Here is a 16,241-nt window from a genome sequence, read left to right on the forward strand (position 1 = left end):
TTATCAGACATTACAAGGAAAACAACTTCGAGCCATTTCAGAACAAAAAAACGCAAGTTTCGTCAAAAGGCAAAGAACATTCAGATAGATTTGGTGCAAGGACAATTTCACATTTAAGGAGACCAAACGAGAACAAATTGATTTCTTCTAGTAACTCCAAAAGTCTGATCATAAAAAACAGGAATGTGGGTGTAGGGAAATGGGTCTTTGATAAATGATTTGACCAGATGATGGTCGACTGGCCAAAACAGAAGAGCTCACGGTGTACATGCGAATAAAAACAAGCCCATCAGAACGTCTGGAGGAGCGTGGCACCGTGCCAACGTGACCACAAACGCGCGTGGGCCGAAGATGTTGCGAAGCTAAAGCACGAGGATCTTCGAGCACTGAAAGTTACGAGTGACATACGATCTATGAATCAGAGCGGGAAATGAACGCACTGACAGGCTTTTGGAGAACAACTCCTCACCTCAGAACATCCGTTTCCAATTCATTCAAGCACCTCCGTTGGCCTTTAAATCGCTCACACTGCGACGTTCGCGCAACAACCACGCAACCGGTGAAGTGTTTTTAATGCGTGTTGGCGAAGCGTCCCGGGTTCCGCTCGCGGGGCCTCGAGTCGCCCATTACTCCGTACGCTTCCTCTGAACTGCGGTTGAGTTATTGAGTGACTTGTGGACGGAACAATCCGACGGCACTCATCGCCATTGGCATGATACTTAATTAAACCCGTAGCTACTCAATTAATCCACGGCGAATGAAATAGCCCCCATAAACCCCAACGTCACGTCTATGGGTGATGGAAGTGGACCAGACGCGCTTGGAGCGCGCGCTGCGCGTGGGTGTGCATTATAGTGAGAGAAAAGGTTTCACGGTAAGACGAGCTCTTCTGGTCTTTGCTAACCCCCCTCCTCCCGTCCCGATGTCATCTACCACCCCCGCACGCGGCGTGAGCGGACGCTGCTGGATCAGACACACGGCTGTGTTCTCTCGGGAACCGTCACGTCTCCGGCAGCCGCATTAACTTCTGCCTGGTGTGCGTCAGTCTCCACGATCCATCTCTCAGAAGACCCTCCACAAAAGAGCAGAAGGAAAGAGACCGCGTATGGGGGGGCGGATTAAATGGTTGAGACAGGAACAATACGTCCCACGGCCTCCTGGCAACTACGAACGGAGATTTCAAAGCTGTGAATTCGATCGTGTCCTGTGGAAAGTCAGACACTTCCGATGGATTGACTCGAGCTCGACTCGATGACCCTGAGCCTGGCGCTTTAAGTGACTTATGACAAACTCAAAGAATGATCAAATGCATTTTTCTACATGAAAACAGGCAGATATTTGCCGATTTTGAGGCGACCAGCTGCAAACTGATTTGACAGAAGCTTTTGTCCACCAACTTTGAAACACTACGCATTTAGAAATGATTACATTGACACAGTTTTGAAACATTTACGACCAACTGACAAAGCAGTCGGTAGATTTAAAGCTGCTGATACAACAAGATTGTCGAATGTATTATTAGAGCGAGCGTATAAACCAAGGCGGCCAAATATCGGATGAATAAATGACTCCGTCTAATATCGCTTTGCAGAATATTCTGAATCCCTACTGAAAATGAACCATAGTTTTTGCTGGTAAAAGTGTATACATGTTTTTTGGTAACTGGAGTAAAACCATGGACTATTTTCATAAGAGATGTTCCAGGTGACATAGAATAAAGCTCATAAAATAGGGCTTGCAAATGTGAATTTTAGATCCAGATATGAAGAAGACAAATGGAATTGATCTGATAAACAGTTGAAATAAAATGTAACACAATGACAATCTCGTTTCCTCTCAATGCAGAAGGCAAGAGAGATGGTTTTGTGTCAAGATGAATTGAGGAGAACCATCAGTGATGCTCCATTAGGGGGCAGTAGAGAGGCACGTTTGAGCAAACTCATCAGGGTTTGGAAACACCCTCTCATGACTCCTAAACATTACTTAGAATGATTGTAAAATAATCAGATCTATAATGTAAAACAAACACGTTTGGGATTCACGCATGACCCAAAAATGTTATCAAGACTGTTGTAATTTCGCCATTTTCATGCAGAGGTATTAAACTGCATCTTCCACAAATGCACACTTATTGGCTGTGTGTTCTTAAATATCTGGACCAATTCATCATTTACCTAAATGTTATTAACCAACCCAGCTAACTAACTTAAAGGGATTCTGTCATCATTTATCTTTATTCAAACCTGGACAGATTTATTTGTTCTGTTTATCACAAAGAAATATATTTGTAAGAATGTGAACAATTTTCAGTTCTGTGACATCATCCACTACCATAGTAGGAAAAAAATGTTTTTTTTTTTTTTTTTGGAGAACTACAGAATAGAGATTCATCACTGAATCCTTAACTTGCAACAATCATGCGTTATATTTAATGACTAAACCTCAAAGCATGTAATGGGAAGAGGTTTGCTACTATTCTACATAATGTGACTTTTAGCTAGTTTGAAAGATGGACTCAGGCCATTTCTTATACTGTATAGAAACTAGGGCTGCAGGAATAATCGTATTTTAATTGTGATAACGATTTCTTCTTCCCACAATTGATTTCCAGTAATCGTTGTGATATTAATGTTTTAAAAGAAAGCAGAAAAACGCTCAGAAAACGGTGGCAAAGCTTGTATCTTTAAACTACCACTTTACAGGAAATACAAAAGCACAACATTTTTTCACTGCATTTCTAATATTTTAATACTCTTTTGCATTAATTTTTGCAATATTTAGGTTGACCAATAGTAAATATTTTATAAAAAGGTTTCATTCTGAAGGTCACAAAATGTTATTTTTTGTGGTGGAGTGTTTAGATGAGTCATTGTGTGCTTTGAAATACAGTGTTGAAGATGTTCAATGGCAGCAGATTATAACACATTCATTGGCTGTAATGTATAGACCTTATAAACATGCTGAAGTGACTTTAAAAACTAAAGTTTTCAACTGACAAAATTCTTTTTGCGAATGAAAATGATGATTTGAAGAACAGTGTATAACTAACAATGTCATGTCTGATGTTTTATCAATTCATTGCATCCTTACAAGAAAAAGACATTGCTTGACTGAATAATTTGCACAATATTTATTTTGAATTAGGGGTGGGCGATCTAGAAAAAAATCAAATCACGATTTTTTTCTAGATAGATCACGATTTTATCCCGGTTCTTCTTCAAGTTGGTTTTAAGACTATTTTGCAAACTAAAGGGGCTACAATACAGCCAAACTATGTCCCCATATAAAAATATACTCTTTACCATTTATATTTTAAAGGATATTTTAATCAAGTTAATATTTAATGGAAGTGCAAGACCATAAATCAGCTGTTTGCAAAAATATTTACATTTTTAATTTTGTTTTGCATCTTGTTGCGGCACTCGGAGTAAAGCTGTGGAATGGCCGTGGAGGAAAATATATTTGCTGCTGGGTATTTCATAACGTGGATCTACGACTTTGAGCAGTCTTTTAAAGCCCTCTTTTTCCACAGTCTTTATGGTAATCATGTCTTTGGCCAGATAAAATGCGACCGCGTCAGTTACATCTTTCCAGCGCTTGTTCATTCTGTCATACGGAGTTCCTTTCTCAAATCCTTCTTTTGTTTAAGTCGTTTGTTTAAGACATGTAGTTTCCAGATGCTTGGTCGTACCTGATTTACTCGAGTAGGATCCCTTTATAATTTGACTGTTGGCATACTCTTTCGGGTGCTTTCTTTTGAGGTGGTTAAAAAGGTTCGTTGTGTTGCCATCCGACGTGCTAATCATATCATTGCCACATTTGCAAAAAACTCTTGTTTGGGCCGTGTCAGTTGGGGAAAACCCAAACTGTAGAATTTTTTTAGGGACCATCTCCTCCGTGTTTCCCTCCATCGTCACTGACCGCGTCACTTAATCTTACTGAAATCACAAGCAACGTATACGAGCTTGCTAACGTGGCACAATCTATCGCAAGGATGTTGACGAATTCAATAGAACAGCAACGGATATAACATGTCTTGCACTATATAGGACGATGTAAAGACTATTCTGAAAAAGTGGATCTTGCAGTCATTTTAATCATTCGCGATCAAATATCGTCATATCGCGCACCCCTATTTTGAATAACAGAATTAGTACCTGAGGTTCTGTAATATCCTTTGTGGACAGCTGAACATCTTCACTAGTCCTCTTATCTTCCTCTACATCACAGCTCTTTAGCACAGAAACATCATCATCTTCTTCATCCTCCTCCTCCTCCTCATCATCGCTGTCACTCCCTGATTCTTCAAGACCAGAGAAGACACTCTCCTCACTGTCTGAGTGATCAGCTTGACCTTCGTCGTCATCGTCATCATCGTCTAAATGACCATCTTTACTGTTGTCCTTCTCAAAGATGGGCAGCTGAGAAAGGTCACATGACAGATTGTGAATTTCAACAGAAAAAAAACCATGCACATTAAAACAGATGTTATGTAACGTGAGGTAAGTACAGTACAGTTGTTGGTGTGTGGACCATAATCATATTTATTATAAAGTAAAATATGGTGTAAATGAAAAGTTTAATAGTGCAGATATACTTTAGTTTGTATTACAGTGAATTATAGTAAAAAAAAAAACGAAATATACTATAGTATACTTAAACCTTACCACAGTACATATAAAGCAGAGTACAGTTCATTTATTACAGTTAGAAATTCACTATAGTTAATACTTCAAAATAATGTAGTATACATTATCAACGTGAGGTAGCTACTATATTATTATACACATTTTAACAGTTTGCTTTCAATAAATAATGGTATATTAGAGTATATTTATAGTAGGATGATAGAAAACGCACATACTAGACACAGTTACAATAGTGTGCATTAACTAGGTACCTTTGTAAATTAAATTGTATTAATTACACATCTATCTGTCATACAATGTGATACAGTCTAATAAAAATATGAATATCACATTTATCAAGCATGGACAGCGAGCTATCCGTACTACGTAAACACACGTGCTAACGTCTCTAAACATGTGCTAAGTTACTTAATAAAGCTGCCCGACATCAAAACAAAGTTATTTTTGTTTGTATACCTGATCATCTTCGTCCTCATCGATATTCCTCTTTTTACTCTTTAATTTACTCATTGTTGAACTCGGCGCCGGACGCATGCTACAACGGTGACCATGTGGGTTGCAATTACGTCAGAGGTTAAAGGTAAAAACGTGACGCTTTCGAGATTTTATTCATTTAATTTTTGTTTACTTTTTACGAAAGACTGTTTCAAATGTAATATGGCCGTATGATAACCAAAACGGTATATTTATAAAATAATAATAAAACATTTAAATACTTTTTTATTTTATAGCAACTGCGTATGAGGCAGAAGGTCAAAGTTCAAAGGGAACGCGTCCAGAAAGAATAAAAACCATAAACTTCAAAAAACAAACAAATTAGCTACAATAAAAACGATAATAATCGAACTTTACTCGATTTTCCTAACGTATTTAGTGTAAAATATTTTGAGAATTACGATTTTACGTTTCGTCGACGTTGCGGTGACGCCATCATCGCGCGACACCTCTCTGCGCTGCTTGTTTTCTAGTACGCAGTTCGTCGCGATGTGTATTTAATGGAAATTTCCACTTTATCAGCATCACCAGAACCAGTCATTCGACTAAAATTGTTTTGAAATGTCACTCTTTGAACAAAATCTGAAACACCAGAGAGGATCAATAGAGTCACAGTCGTGTGTTTGAACGGAATTGTCTGCGTTCGTACACGTTCCAACTTTGAACGGGATCAGCGAGTCATCAGAGAGGTTTTATTATCATAAACAATCATAATCGTCATCTGAAATAATCGATATATTATCTGTGATGGAGTATCACAGCGTGGGACCCGGAGGAGTGATGGTTGCTGGTAACAATGTACCTGCTTTTCTAACAAAACTCTGGACCCTGGTAGAGGATCCGGACACAGACCCGTTAATCTGCTGGAGTCCTGTGAGTTACCAGTCCAGATTTGGGTTTTAAGGGCGTTGATGTTGACTGTTCATAGAACTGGATTATAATTGCGTTATTTTGGGCCTAACCATTGTGTCGTAAAATTAACTCCGATGTTTTATAATCTGTATCCTAAAGTGAACCTCTTTGTTTTTTGTTGTTGTTTTTTCATCAGATCTGTCTTGTCAAGGGTCACATTAGACTTAAAACAGTGTCATTTACACTACACACTATTATAGTTGAATTGCGTCATTGTAGGCTCAACGAAGACTCCTATAAGAACGTTTTAGATCAATAAACTGAACTGGGTTTTAGATTACTCTGCTATGGTTGGTCTGTTGTATGTCAGTTCATGTTTAGCTCTTTTTATTGAATTGATTATTATACTTTATTTTCCCATTTTGTGAAAACGTAATCTTGGACTGACACAGCCGTCTTCAGTGGGATGAAACCGTATACAATATTACAATAATACACAATAAGGGCGCTTAAATAAACAGATCTATTTTTCAACTGATTGTTAGTTTTGTGATGCAGTTATTTGTTCAAAGTGAGCCGTCTTGATATGTTGACCGTAATAATACTTCTCTCATCTGTTTCAGAACGGAACCAGCTTCCATGTGTTTGATCAGGGCCGGTTCTCTAAAGATGTTCTTCCAAAATACTTCAAGCACAATAATATGGCCAGTTTTGTTCGCCAGCTCAATATGTGTAAGACCACAAACTGTTTCTTTGTAATGTTCTCGTTCGTGTATTTAACTTAATAAACTATTCTATTGGAGCCGGGAGACTAGATCACGTCATCTGGTTTGAATGAATTGCCTTTAGATTCAGAAAAATGTTTATAATACATTTTTAGGTTGATCAATGCGCAATTTGCTATAATGTCAAGAAAGTCGTTCGGGTGAAATCATTTAAAAAAATGGACGCGAGCTTGAGCATTATAAGGGCCATATTTTCTCTCTTTCGATTTAGGAGATCAGTCAACAAATGCATGTATGTCTCGTTACTAGATGGTTTCCGCAAAGTGGTCCACATCGAGCAGGGCGGGCTGGTCAAACCAGAGAAAGACGACACAGAATTCCAGCATCCATATTTTATCCGTGGACAGGAGCACCTGCTGGAGAATATCAAGAGGAAGGTTACAACTGTAAGTGTGAATCCACCCACCACCCCCCATGTACATAAAACATCTGAAGATCATATGTGATTTTAACAGTGTTGTGTTTGACCTCAGAAGACCTTTAAACAGCCTTTCGGTTTTATTGATTCATTAATCTTTATAGGGACTTATTCGGAACACAGACCCAAGCAGCTTGGAGTATGTGAGTCTGGGGTGATGTTCTGATGATGTCATTAGGGCTTTGGTCTTGAGAGTTTCCTGCCGCTTCTGTTTGGCTTTGATCCTGCTGCTTTTCTTATGTATTTAATCACATATTTGCCAGAATTGTTCCCTCATTGTGGAAAACCTAATAAAGTTGGATTATAAATGATCTGCTTTCACACTGAATTCTTGCGTTAGTGCAATATGCTGTGGTGAAAGTTAAAGAGCGAGTGTGTTAACATGGTGCTATAAGAATAGTCAGAACAAGTTATTACACAGAGATATCAAAAACTTTTTTAACTTTAAGAAAATTTAAACTCTTGTGTTTATTTGCTTAAACTATTTGGACATTCACAAGGGGCCACATGTGGAACTTGGTGAAGAAAAGTTTTTCGAAAATGCATAATTTGGACATTTTCATTTAGACATCTGCGTCTTTTACTCGCTGGATCTTTTTATTGGTCATAATTTTGGTTTATTGGCCAGTTGGCTCTGTGACAGATTGAGATAATCCTCAGGGTTGAGGGACGGTCAACTGGAGATGTTTGGATTACAGGTCTCGGGGCCTTAATCCAGCGTCGCTCCTATACTCGAGATGAACTTTCCAACTCAGCGATTAATAGTCTTTCCTCTCCGGTTCTGTCCAAACGTCCAGCTCGGACAGAAAGAAAAAAAACGTGAGCACATGCTTTCCACTGTGTGAGAGTTCATAAACGGGTCATTGCAGACACCACTGCTGTCACACACACACACAGAGCTGGGTTCAGATCTCACTTTGATGTTTTCATTGTGTCCGTCTGCAGGTGTCCAACATTAAGCAGGAGGATCTGAAGATCAGCTCTGACAACGTGTCTAAAATGATCACAGATTTCCAGCTCATGAAGGGCAAGCAGGAGTCCATGGATTCCAGAATCAGCGCCCTCAAACAGTACGTCACACAAACACTTCACCAGTGAAATATGCTGGGTCACCGTGACCCCTCGTGACTTCCTCTTCCTGTGTAGAACAACACGTTTGTGATGTTTTTCTGAGTAGTGTGTGTCAAACACGTCTTACACAGCTTTATTCTTATACAGAAGGATGTTTGTTACTTATTACGTCCCGACCATCCTTAAAGAAACGCTCAAATATGAAAATTCTCTCATTATTTACTCAACTTTCCGCCATGCCATATGTATATGACTTAAACGATTTACAAATACAAATTTTATTTTTAAATGCTGCCTTGTTATCTTATGTGTGAACCGGCAATGCAAGTCTCCAGGAAACACATCCATCATTTAAGTAATCCAGATGACTCATACATGTTAAAAATGTGAATCGTTTATAAATGTTAATTTGTTTATATTTATTTATCTATGCAGATCGCTGGCGTAAATTCAAACGTGGCAGCAAATTGGTCATGTCAAATCACATTTGTTCTCATGTGTCTCATGTGTCACGTGTGTCAAATGAGCTGCCATTTTAAAATGTAATGATCTGTCATTGCTATTATACGTTGTGTTTATCGCTAAATAACATCAAACTGTTAAACGTTTTCTCTCACAAATGTGTCTTTAAGAGAGAATTTTTATATTTGAATGAACTATTCTTTTGACTTGCATTTCTATATGAACGCGAGGACACTGTTACTCATTTCATACGCAACAGACCTCATTAACGTGTAGATGTATGTATTATCATGTAGATTGTGTCATAGAGAGGTGACTGTGATGTGTTTGTGTGTTGTAAGACGGTTCTGGGTGGTTTATAGGGTGTTGTGTTGAAGTGTAATGTTGGTGATTAGAAGGAGCCCAGTGAAACCCCAAAAAGCGAAAGTGCTCGAATATGTGCACTTTTTTTGTCAAATGTTGATATTCAAGTTCAGCCGGTTCTTTTTGAGAGTGTGTAATGAAGTGAGAAGATTTTGAAAGGAGATATTTTTGGGAGGAGAGGTCTGATCCCCCCAGACAGCTGCTCTGTAAAAGTCCTTGTCCATCTGCTGTGGGGGGTTTGAGAGGGACGGGCTCTTTAAGAGTCTCTTACTGCACGCTGCTCTTTAACAGTCGAGCTGAGAGCTTCTCTGAACCTTCACACGAGACCTCAGACCACAAGAGGTCCTTAAACGTCTGATACGAGTGTGACTTCATCAGAAAGACGCTCGACTCTTAAAGCGACAGGTCACCTGAAATTGATCTTATTATTTATTCGCCCTCGTGTCATTTCAAACATTTCTTTCTTCTGTAGAACGCAAAAGAAGATATTTTGAAAAACGTTGATGATTCACTTCCATTCTTTGAACACGAAACCACCGAGACATTTCTCAAAATATCTTCCTTTTTTGTTCCAAAGAAGAAAGAGCAGGTTTACAACCACATGAAAAGCAAAATACACCGTTCAGGGCTTGACATTTAAGGATTGTCATGTGGTTGTCCTACAGAGTAAATTTGTCATTCACTTGTCAGAGTACAAAATTACTTTTATACAATTATATTTCATTTTAATTATAATATAATTGTTTGGGATTTAGATTGGTCAAGTTTACTTCTAAGCATTTTAACTGGTGTCCGCTTTGGCCGTCTGAATTTGGTTATATGCCTACTCTCCAGGACTGCTATAAAACAAAGGCAAGCATTTATTATTATTAGTGTTAATGCTGTAAGTTAACTTTTTTTGGACATAGCACTGGTGCTAGAGAGGTTTAAAGTTTGGCAGCACATGTAGAAATGTGCCAGTGTAGTTCATTATGAATGGGCAGATATCTGACAAAAGACATTGTTACATACAGATGGATAAATTAGGGCGATATCATTTTTAGATTTCCTAAATTTGTTTGAATCTTTTCTAAGTTCTGTGTTTTTCCTTTTTTACTATATAATAGTGGTATATTTGTCCACATAAATTACTGCAGTATACTATAGTATTTATTTACTATAGTATAAAGTGTTTATCAATTTACTACAAGGGCACATCAATTTTCAATAGCAAATACACTAGAGTGTTTTTAGTCTGAGTGTTTGATGTAACGGGACTTTTATTTTGATGGGTCTTCAGGAAGACGCCTGTTTGCAGATAGCTTCACTCAAACAGTTAAACTCTCAGAGCAACTCTGGAGATAAAGTTCATGTGTTCATATCCTCATACAGTGCAGAGCGCAGATAAATCCTCGAACATCACTCGTCACACACAAACAAGAACAAACACTCAGCTCTGTCTTATGCACATCTTCTTATTATTCTACAAATATGTCGCACCGTTTTTTTCCAAGTTACTTGCCCGGTCGGGCAAGTTAAATTCTCTCTCAGTTTGCCCATACAAAACATTCAGTTGTCCCAGACAAGCGGACAAGCGTTAATGTCGAGCCCTGACTGTTTATTCATTTCAGTCTGTGCATTATTGTATATGTTTACAGTTCATAGATTGATGTATGTTTCATATTTTTATGATGGTGTATGATGTGTCCCTGCTGTCATCGTTTTGCTGTTTGTTGGGTTTTTTCTCCGGACGCACTTTTCTCCATGTGTGCTATCAAATTATTGAGAATTTTATTGAAGATAATTGTAAAATAATAAAATATAGGTTCATAATAATAGTATTACTAGCAACATTACTAAAACATTTGAAAAGATCAATAAAATCAAGTAAAGTCTCTCTCTTGCTCGCTCGCTCTCTCTGTCTGTCTGTCTGTCTGTCAGTGAGAATGAATCTCTATGGAGGGAGGTTGCGTCTCTGAGACAGAAACACTCTCAGCAGCAGAAAGTCGTCAATAAGGTAAAAATGACATGTGACAAATGACAGACATGTGAATTAAACGCGTGACACTCTACATGTCTAACATCTCCTCTCTGTGTCCACAGCTCATCCAGTTTCTCATCACACTGGCTCGATCCAACCGAGTCCTGGGAGTCAAACGAAAGATGTACGTTTCTAATACTGCGTATTCATGTTTACAGTAAAGTACGGTTGTGATGTTTGTGTCTGGTTGTGTTTGTTCACAGACCTCTCATGTTGAATGACAGCAGTTCCACACACTCTCTGCCCAAATACGCCAGACAGTATTCACTGGAGTCTTCTCCTTCTCTCTCTGTGAGTTGACCAACGTGATTGTTCTGTGTGCGTTACCAGTATGCCTATTTCACAATCATACATGTGTGTTCCAGCCCTCCTCTACAGCTTTCACAGGGACGGGGGTGTTCGCCTCAGAAACCTCTGTGAATACAGGGCCCATCATCTCTGACATCACCGAACTGGCACAGTCCAACTCCGTGGCCAATGAGGACTGGATCGAAGACAGGCACGTGTTCTCAGAAATGCCAGGAGTGAAGAATATCCAGAAGCCGTTATCATAACGAACGTTTTATGTCCGCCACAGAACAAGCCCGGTGGTCCACATCAAGGAGGAGCCGTCTAGCCCCACCCACAGTCCTGAGGTAGAGGAGGTGTGTCCGGTGGAAGTGGAAGTGGAGGCGGCGTCGAGCATACCCGTGTACAGGCCCATTTCCCCAATGACCTTCATCAACTCCATCCTTCAGGAGAGCGAGCCCGTCACGTCCCAGAGTCCGCCCCACGCCGAGCAGAAGTGCCTGAGCGTGGCCTGCTTGGACAAGTGAGTGCGCGCCGTTACATTCGTTTCAGGAAGACGTGCGTAAAGATTTGAACCGGGGAAATCATACAATTAAAAAGCTCTTCTTTACTAACTCTTGAGCCAGTCCGTTATTTCACATGGCACCGACTTTGAGAGGTTTTTATATGTTCGGAAAGTGCTAATGTGTACCTGAAAGTTACCCATGGTGTCTCGCGTGCACGGAAAGGCTTGTTAATCCAGCCTAGACTTGCATTAAAACTTTAGAAAGAAGTTTTAATTTTGTCCAAACGTAGCGCTGTCCAACATGTCAGGCGTGTCCAAACCCATTTCGGAACGATCTGTCCGCGTTACAGCGCCCGCTCCGGTTGTTGATGTGTGTAGCGCCCCCTGCTGTCTCCAGTGTTGTTCTTCTTTCTTTTCAGTTATCCTCAGATGTCTGAGATCTGTCGTCTTTTCTCCAGCTTCCCCACAACATCTCTTCACATCAGACCGCCTCCCGGGTCAGCATTTCAGTCGCCCGAGCCGTCCCCAGAACGCCTGACGCTGTGCTTGATCAGATTGAATCCAAGCGTTCGCTCGTACCCGCCACACCGAATGCTTATTGGTTGCTTGAGGGTGTAGATCAGGGGTTTTCGATTAAAGTTCAAAGAGGTCCGGTCATTATATTGTCTTCCGGACGATAGGGTTTTTGAAAGTAAATAAATATTGAATCAATTTAGCCCAGTCGGATATACCGTCTAAAGATGTGATCTTTTATCAGGCCATTTATTTGGGGAATGCCCTCTTATTAGAAGCCTGATCATTAATATTTGTAAATAAAAAAAACTACTTATGACATACAAACGTAATGTAACGATTAAAATGCTCTAAACATAAACAAAAAACGAAGTTACTTACTAAATTAGCATTTCTATGCCATTCATATCCGAACTTCTTCTCTCTTTAAATCGTTTCCCAATTAGAACGTTGTTCATTACAAAATGTGACCCTGATTGTGAAAACATCAGCAAAAGTCCTTCATAAAATCATCCTGCAGAATATTCTGTGAAAATAAAACAATATCTTCAATATTGACTAAATAATGCCAAAATCTTAGAGAAATCAATGCTAGAAATGAATCTATTAATTTGATTATGAGACTTCAGCCTGGGTTTTCACTGGGTCACAAATGCTGATCAATAATGCTAATGCTAAATGTAGATAAAATCGTTATGGTTCATAAAATATCACAAATCTGGTCGAATGGTTGGAGACAAATGGCAAACAGTAAACAGACTGACGGATACAAATACTTTAAAATTGATGCATTTTGTTTACTGTTGTGTGTCCGTTCACCTGCTATGAGTGTCTTCACTACTGTTCTTAAAATACGTTTGCTGCTCTTCGTGCGCGGTGTCTTTGCCGGGTTAAAATGAAGCGCGTCCGGTGCTAGATAAAGATTTTGGATGATAAACCGGCAAAAGATCAATTATATAAATGTTCCCGAGAGCGCGCGTGATGTGATTCTACGTTGTGTAGATGCGCGGCTTAATTTTTTACAAGAAAAATAGTCAAAAGTCTGCTCTCGCGGTCGGGATGGAACGAAGAAAAGGTCCGGATCCGGACCGCGGTCGGCCAATTGAGGATGACTGGTGTAAAAAGTGCGTTGTGCGGTTTTAACTTGCAAACAGTTAGTAAATCCAAAGGCATGTGTTCTATTCACCCCTTCCTCTCCTGACTCGGATACTAATGTGATGAGGTCAGCAGCCCACTTCCTTCATCATCACAGTTGTGATCTTTCTGGGGACCGGCGGAATGAAGTGAGTTCAAATGCATTGCTGAAAGGAGAATGTTTGGTTTGATTTTGTGTGTTTGTTAACGGCAGGTCTGAACTCAGCGATCATCTGGAGAGCATCGACTACGGCCTGGAGAACCTGCAGCACATCCTAAACGCTCAGTCTATTAATTTTGACGGCTCGCCCTTGTTTGATGTAAATATTTCAATGCACTTTTGATTGTCAGACTAGTGGAGATCGACATAAAAAATTGATATGAAAATAAAATGTTACTGAAAATGAGTTGATCGGCTAGGATACATTATATGACTGAAAAAGAGCCTTCGACATCGATCTTAAATCGAGATTGTTGTGTTTTACAGATATTCGCATCATCCGCTGCTGAAGTGGATCTTGACAGCTTGGCTAGTGTAAGTGTCATGGATTCCATTTTTCTTATTGTATAAATCTTTCACGGTTTGATGAATAACATTGAGAGGATTCTTGACCTTTGCCTAGTCGTGATTCATGAATAACAGCTGGTGAAATGAACTGAATGCAAAGAATTTAAACAATCTGGTCTGATCAGAACATTCTTGGCATAGTGTCAAGATGTCAATCAGAAAACGGTTTCCTTTTGTCCAACATGACATTTTTGTCTTTTATTGTACTGTGTTATATACACAGATTTTCTTCTCATATTTGCATCAATAATCTATGGCTTTATTACAGATCCAGGACCTGCTGTCTCCTGATCCGGTGAAAGAATCTGAGTCCACTTCAGATTCATGTGATTCGGGTATTTCACAAGCTTCAATTTTTTTGTAGCTCTTATTAGAATCTAATCAAATCCAGCAAGTCGGAGTAATGGGCAAATAACGAGCTCCGCTGATCAGGTTTTGCTTTAGCCATTTATGACCTTTCCCCGATAAACGTGACCTTACATATATCATCTTATTAAGCATAATCTGCGTAAGACTGTGCATGTAAAAGGACTCACTGAGATTAAAGAAAGACCTCTTGAAACTTTAGCTGAAGTCTTATACAGATTTCTCTGTCATTCATCTTACATATGAGTTGATGCTTAATTGAAACACGACTGAGAACATCAAATCTCCCGAGCGCCAAAAGATCAACATCTAAACAAAGATTTGTTTTTCAGGCAAGCAGTTGGTCCAGTATACGGCTCAGCCCGTGATCCTCCCCGACCCCGTCACCACCACAGACACCAGCGGGAATGATCTGCCCATTCTTCTGGAGCTGGAGGGCGACACCTATTTTGAGCCCGAACCCACCGAAGACCCCACCATCTCCCTTCTGAACTTCTCCACGTCCCCCGCACCTCAAGACCCCAAACTATAATCCAGCGAGCGCCTCTCTAAAGGGATTCATGTCCGTGTGGGGGGGTTTCTCCAAATTGTATTCTCTGCGTTATATATTTTTTGGTCACGTAACACTGAGGAGGATAGCCATGTTAATAGCACTCTGTTTTATTTCACTTTTAGTTGGGGGATGTTTTTAAAGCAATAGAGAAAATTCAGTATTCCTGTCTTAGAATCGACACGCCGATGAGAAGGTTTGAATCGTTTCCTCTGTAATGATGCTAGACGGACAGATGTGTGTGTGTGTGTTTATATTTGAGCGGATCGGGATGTTTTTGAACAGGAGAGCGCTGCTGACCTTAAAAAACCAGGTTGATTGACATTTGGGTTGTGTAAAACGTCCCGACTTAATAAAGATTTGTTATTATTATGTAGTTACCTTACGGCCACACCAGACGGTTGACGCCCGGCGCTCTCCTTGACGACTGCCAAGTTTTTAATTCATGGATATTTTATTTGCAGTGTACATTGCTAAGTAATGCTGGATGTATCATCTCATGGATATTGAGATCCAAGCAAAAATAAAACATGTAAATACAAATAAATGTAAAAAAACGAGACGGCAGTTGTGTTGACTCGTTCAGTCACAGATTTAACAGACAAACACACCTTCTTGAAACACAAAACGCGCCTGGAATAAACATTTCACATGACTGAAATACACAACAGATGTCATATTTAATGGCAGATGGGTTATTTTTGGTTTGTTTTCTTTGAATTAGTATAATGTCACCCATCAGCCATGTTTCTGATAACAAATGGATTTAAAGATTTGTGCAATAGTTCACATCCTAACCGGCTCTTGAGAGCAACACAACGCTTGCTTTAATGCTTCTTCGTGTGCTCTGTTAAAGAACGTGTGAATCCGATACTAAAATACCAAAATTGAACTCATATTTCTTGGCCTAGAGACTATATTTTTGGATGGCTGTTGCGGGACGGGAACCGGGAGAATGTCAAATGTTGGCCATTCTGATGTTTATCGGTCATTGGGTGACCGTCATAGCCAGAGAGACATTAATATTAGACATAAATTATTTTATTACGCATGTGAACGACATTTTGTGTACTGGTATGTTTCAAATAAAAGGATTTTGAAAGTATTTGGAGGTGTAGTTATTTAAAGATATTTGGAGACATGTGGAATTTGCTGGAGTTAAAGGGACAGTTCACCCCCGCCAGAAATCCAGTCACATGTCA

The 16,241-nt window shown here is 39.5% G+C and overlaps 3 protein-coding genes across 4 annotated transcripts in view; 1 reads left to right on the forward strand and 2 right to left on the reverse strand.

The window, feature by feature from the left end:
• Positions 1 to 5,210, reverse strand: part of bop1 (BOP1 ribosomal biogenesis factor) — a 58,546-nt gene extending 53,336 nt beyond the window's left edge. The window contains exons 1-2 of the mRNA XM_056741759.1: positions 5,106 to 5,210; positions 4,158 to 4,421 (exon numbers count right to left, since the gene is read on the reverse strand). Coding sequence (XP_056597737.1) covers positions 4,158 to 4,421; positions 5,106 to 5,183 — 342 coding nt within the window. The 5' untranslated portion in view covers positions 5,184 to 5,210. The remainder of the gene's footprint in view (positions 1 to 4,157; positions 4,422 to 5,105) is intronic.
• The window catches only part of stm (starmaker), a 73,678-nt gene that overhangs the window by 24,064 nt on the left and 33,373 nt on the right, over positions 1 to 16,241 (reverse strand). The gene's annotated exons all lie outside the window — the stretch shown is intronic.
• Positions 5,570 to 16,144, forward strand: hsf1 (heat shock transcription factor 1). Of its 2 annotated transcripts, XM_056741765.1 has the most exons (14): positions 5,570 to 6,017; positions 6,620 to 6,728; positions 7,031 to 7,167; positions 8,145 to 8,269; positions 11,016 to 11,091; positions 11,178 to 11,239; positions 11,319 to 11,406; positions 11,481 to 11,614; positions 11,693 to 11,926; positions 12,328 to 12,405; positions 13,770 to 13,875; positions 14,043 to 14,090; positions 14,392 to 14,458; positions 14,822 to 16,144. In XM_056741765.1, the coding sequence occupies exons 1-14, from the start codon at positions 5,892 to 5,894 to the stop codon at positions 15,019 to 15,021; spliced, it is 1,590 nt and encodes a 529-aa protein (XP_056597743.1). In that variant the 5' UTR covers positions 5,570 to 5,891; the 3' UTR covers positions 15,022 to 16,144. The 2 variants fall into 2 exon arrangements, with proteins under 2 accessions (XP_056597743.1, XP_056597744.1); XM_056741766.1 differs by lacking the exon at positions 12,328 to 12,405.

The sequence above is a fragment of the Triplophysa dalaica genome, chromosome 25 (assembly GCF_015846415.1).
Source record: "Triplophysa dalaica isolate WHDGS20190420 chromosome 25, ASM1584641v1, whole genome shotgun sequence".
Classification (NCBI taxonomy): domain Eukaryota; kingdom Metazoa; phylum Chordata; class Actinopteri; order Cypriniformes; family Nemacheilidae; genus Triplophysa; species Triplophysa dalaica.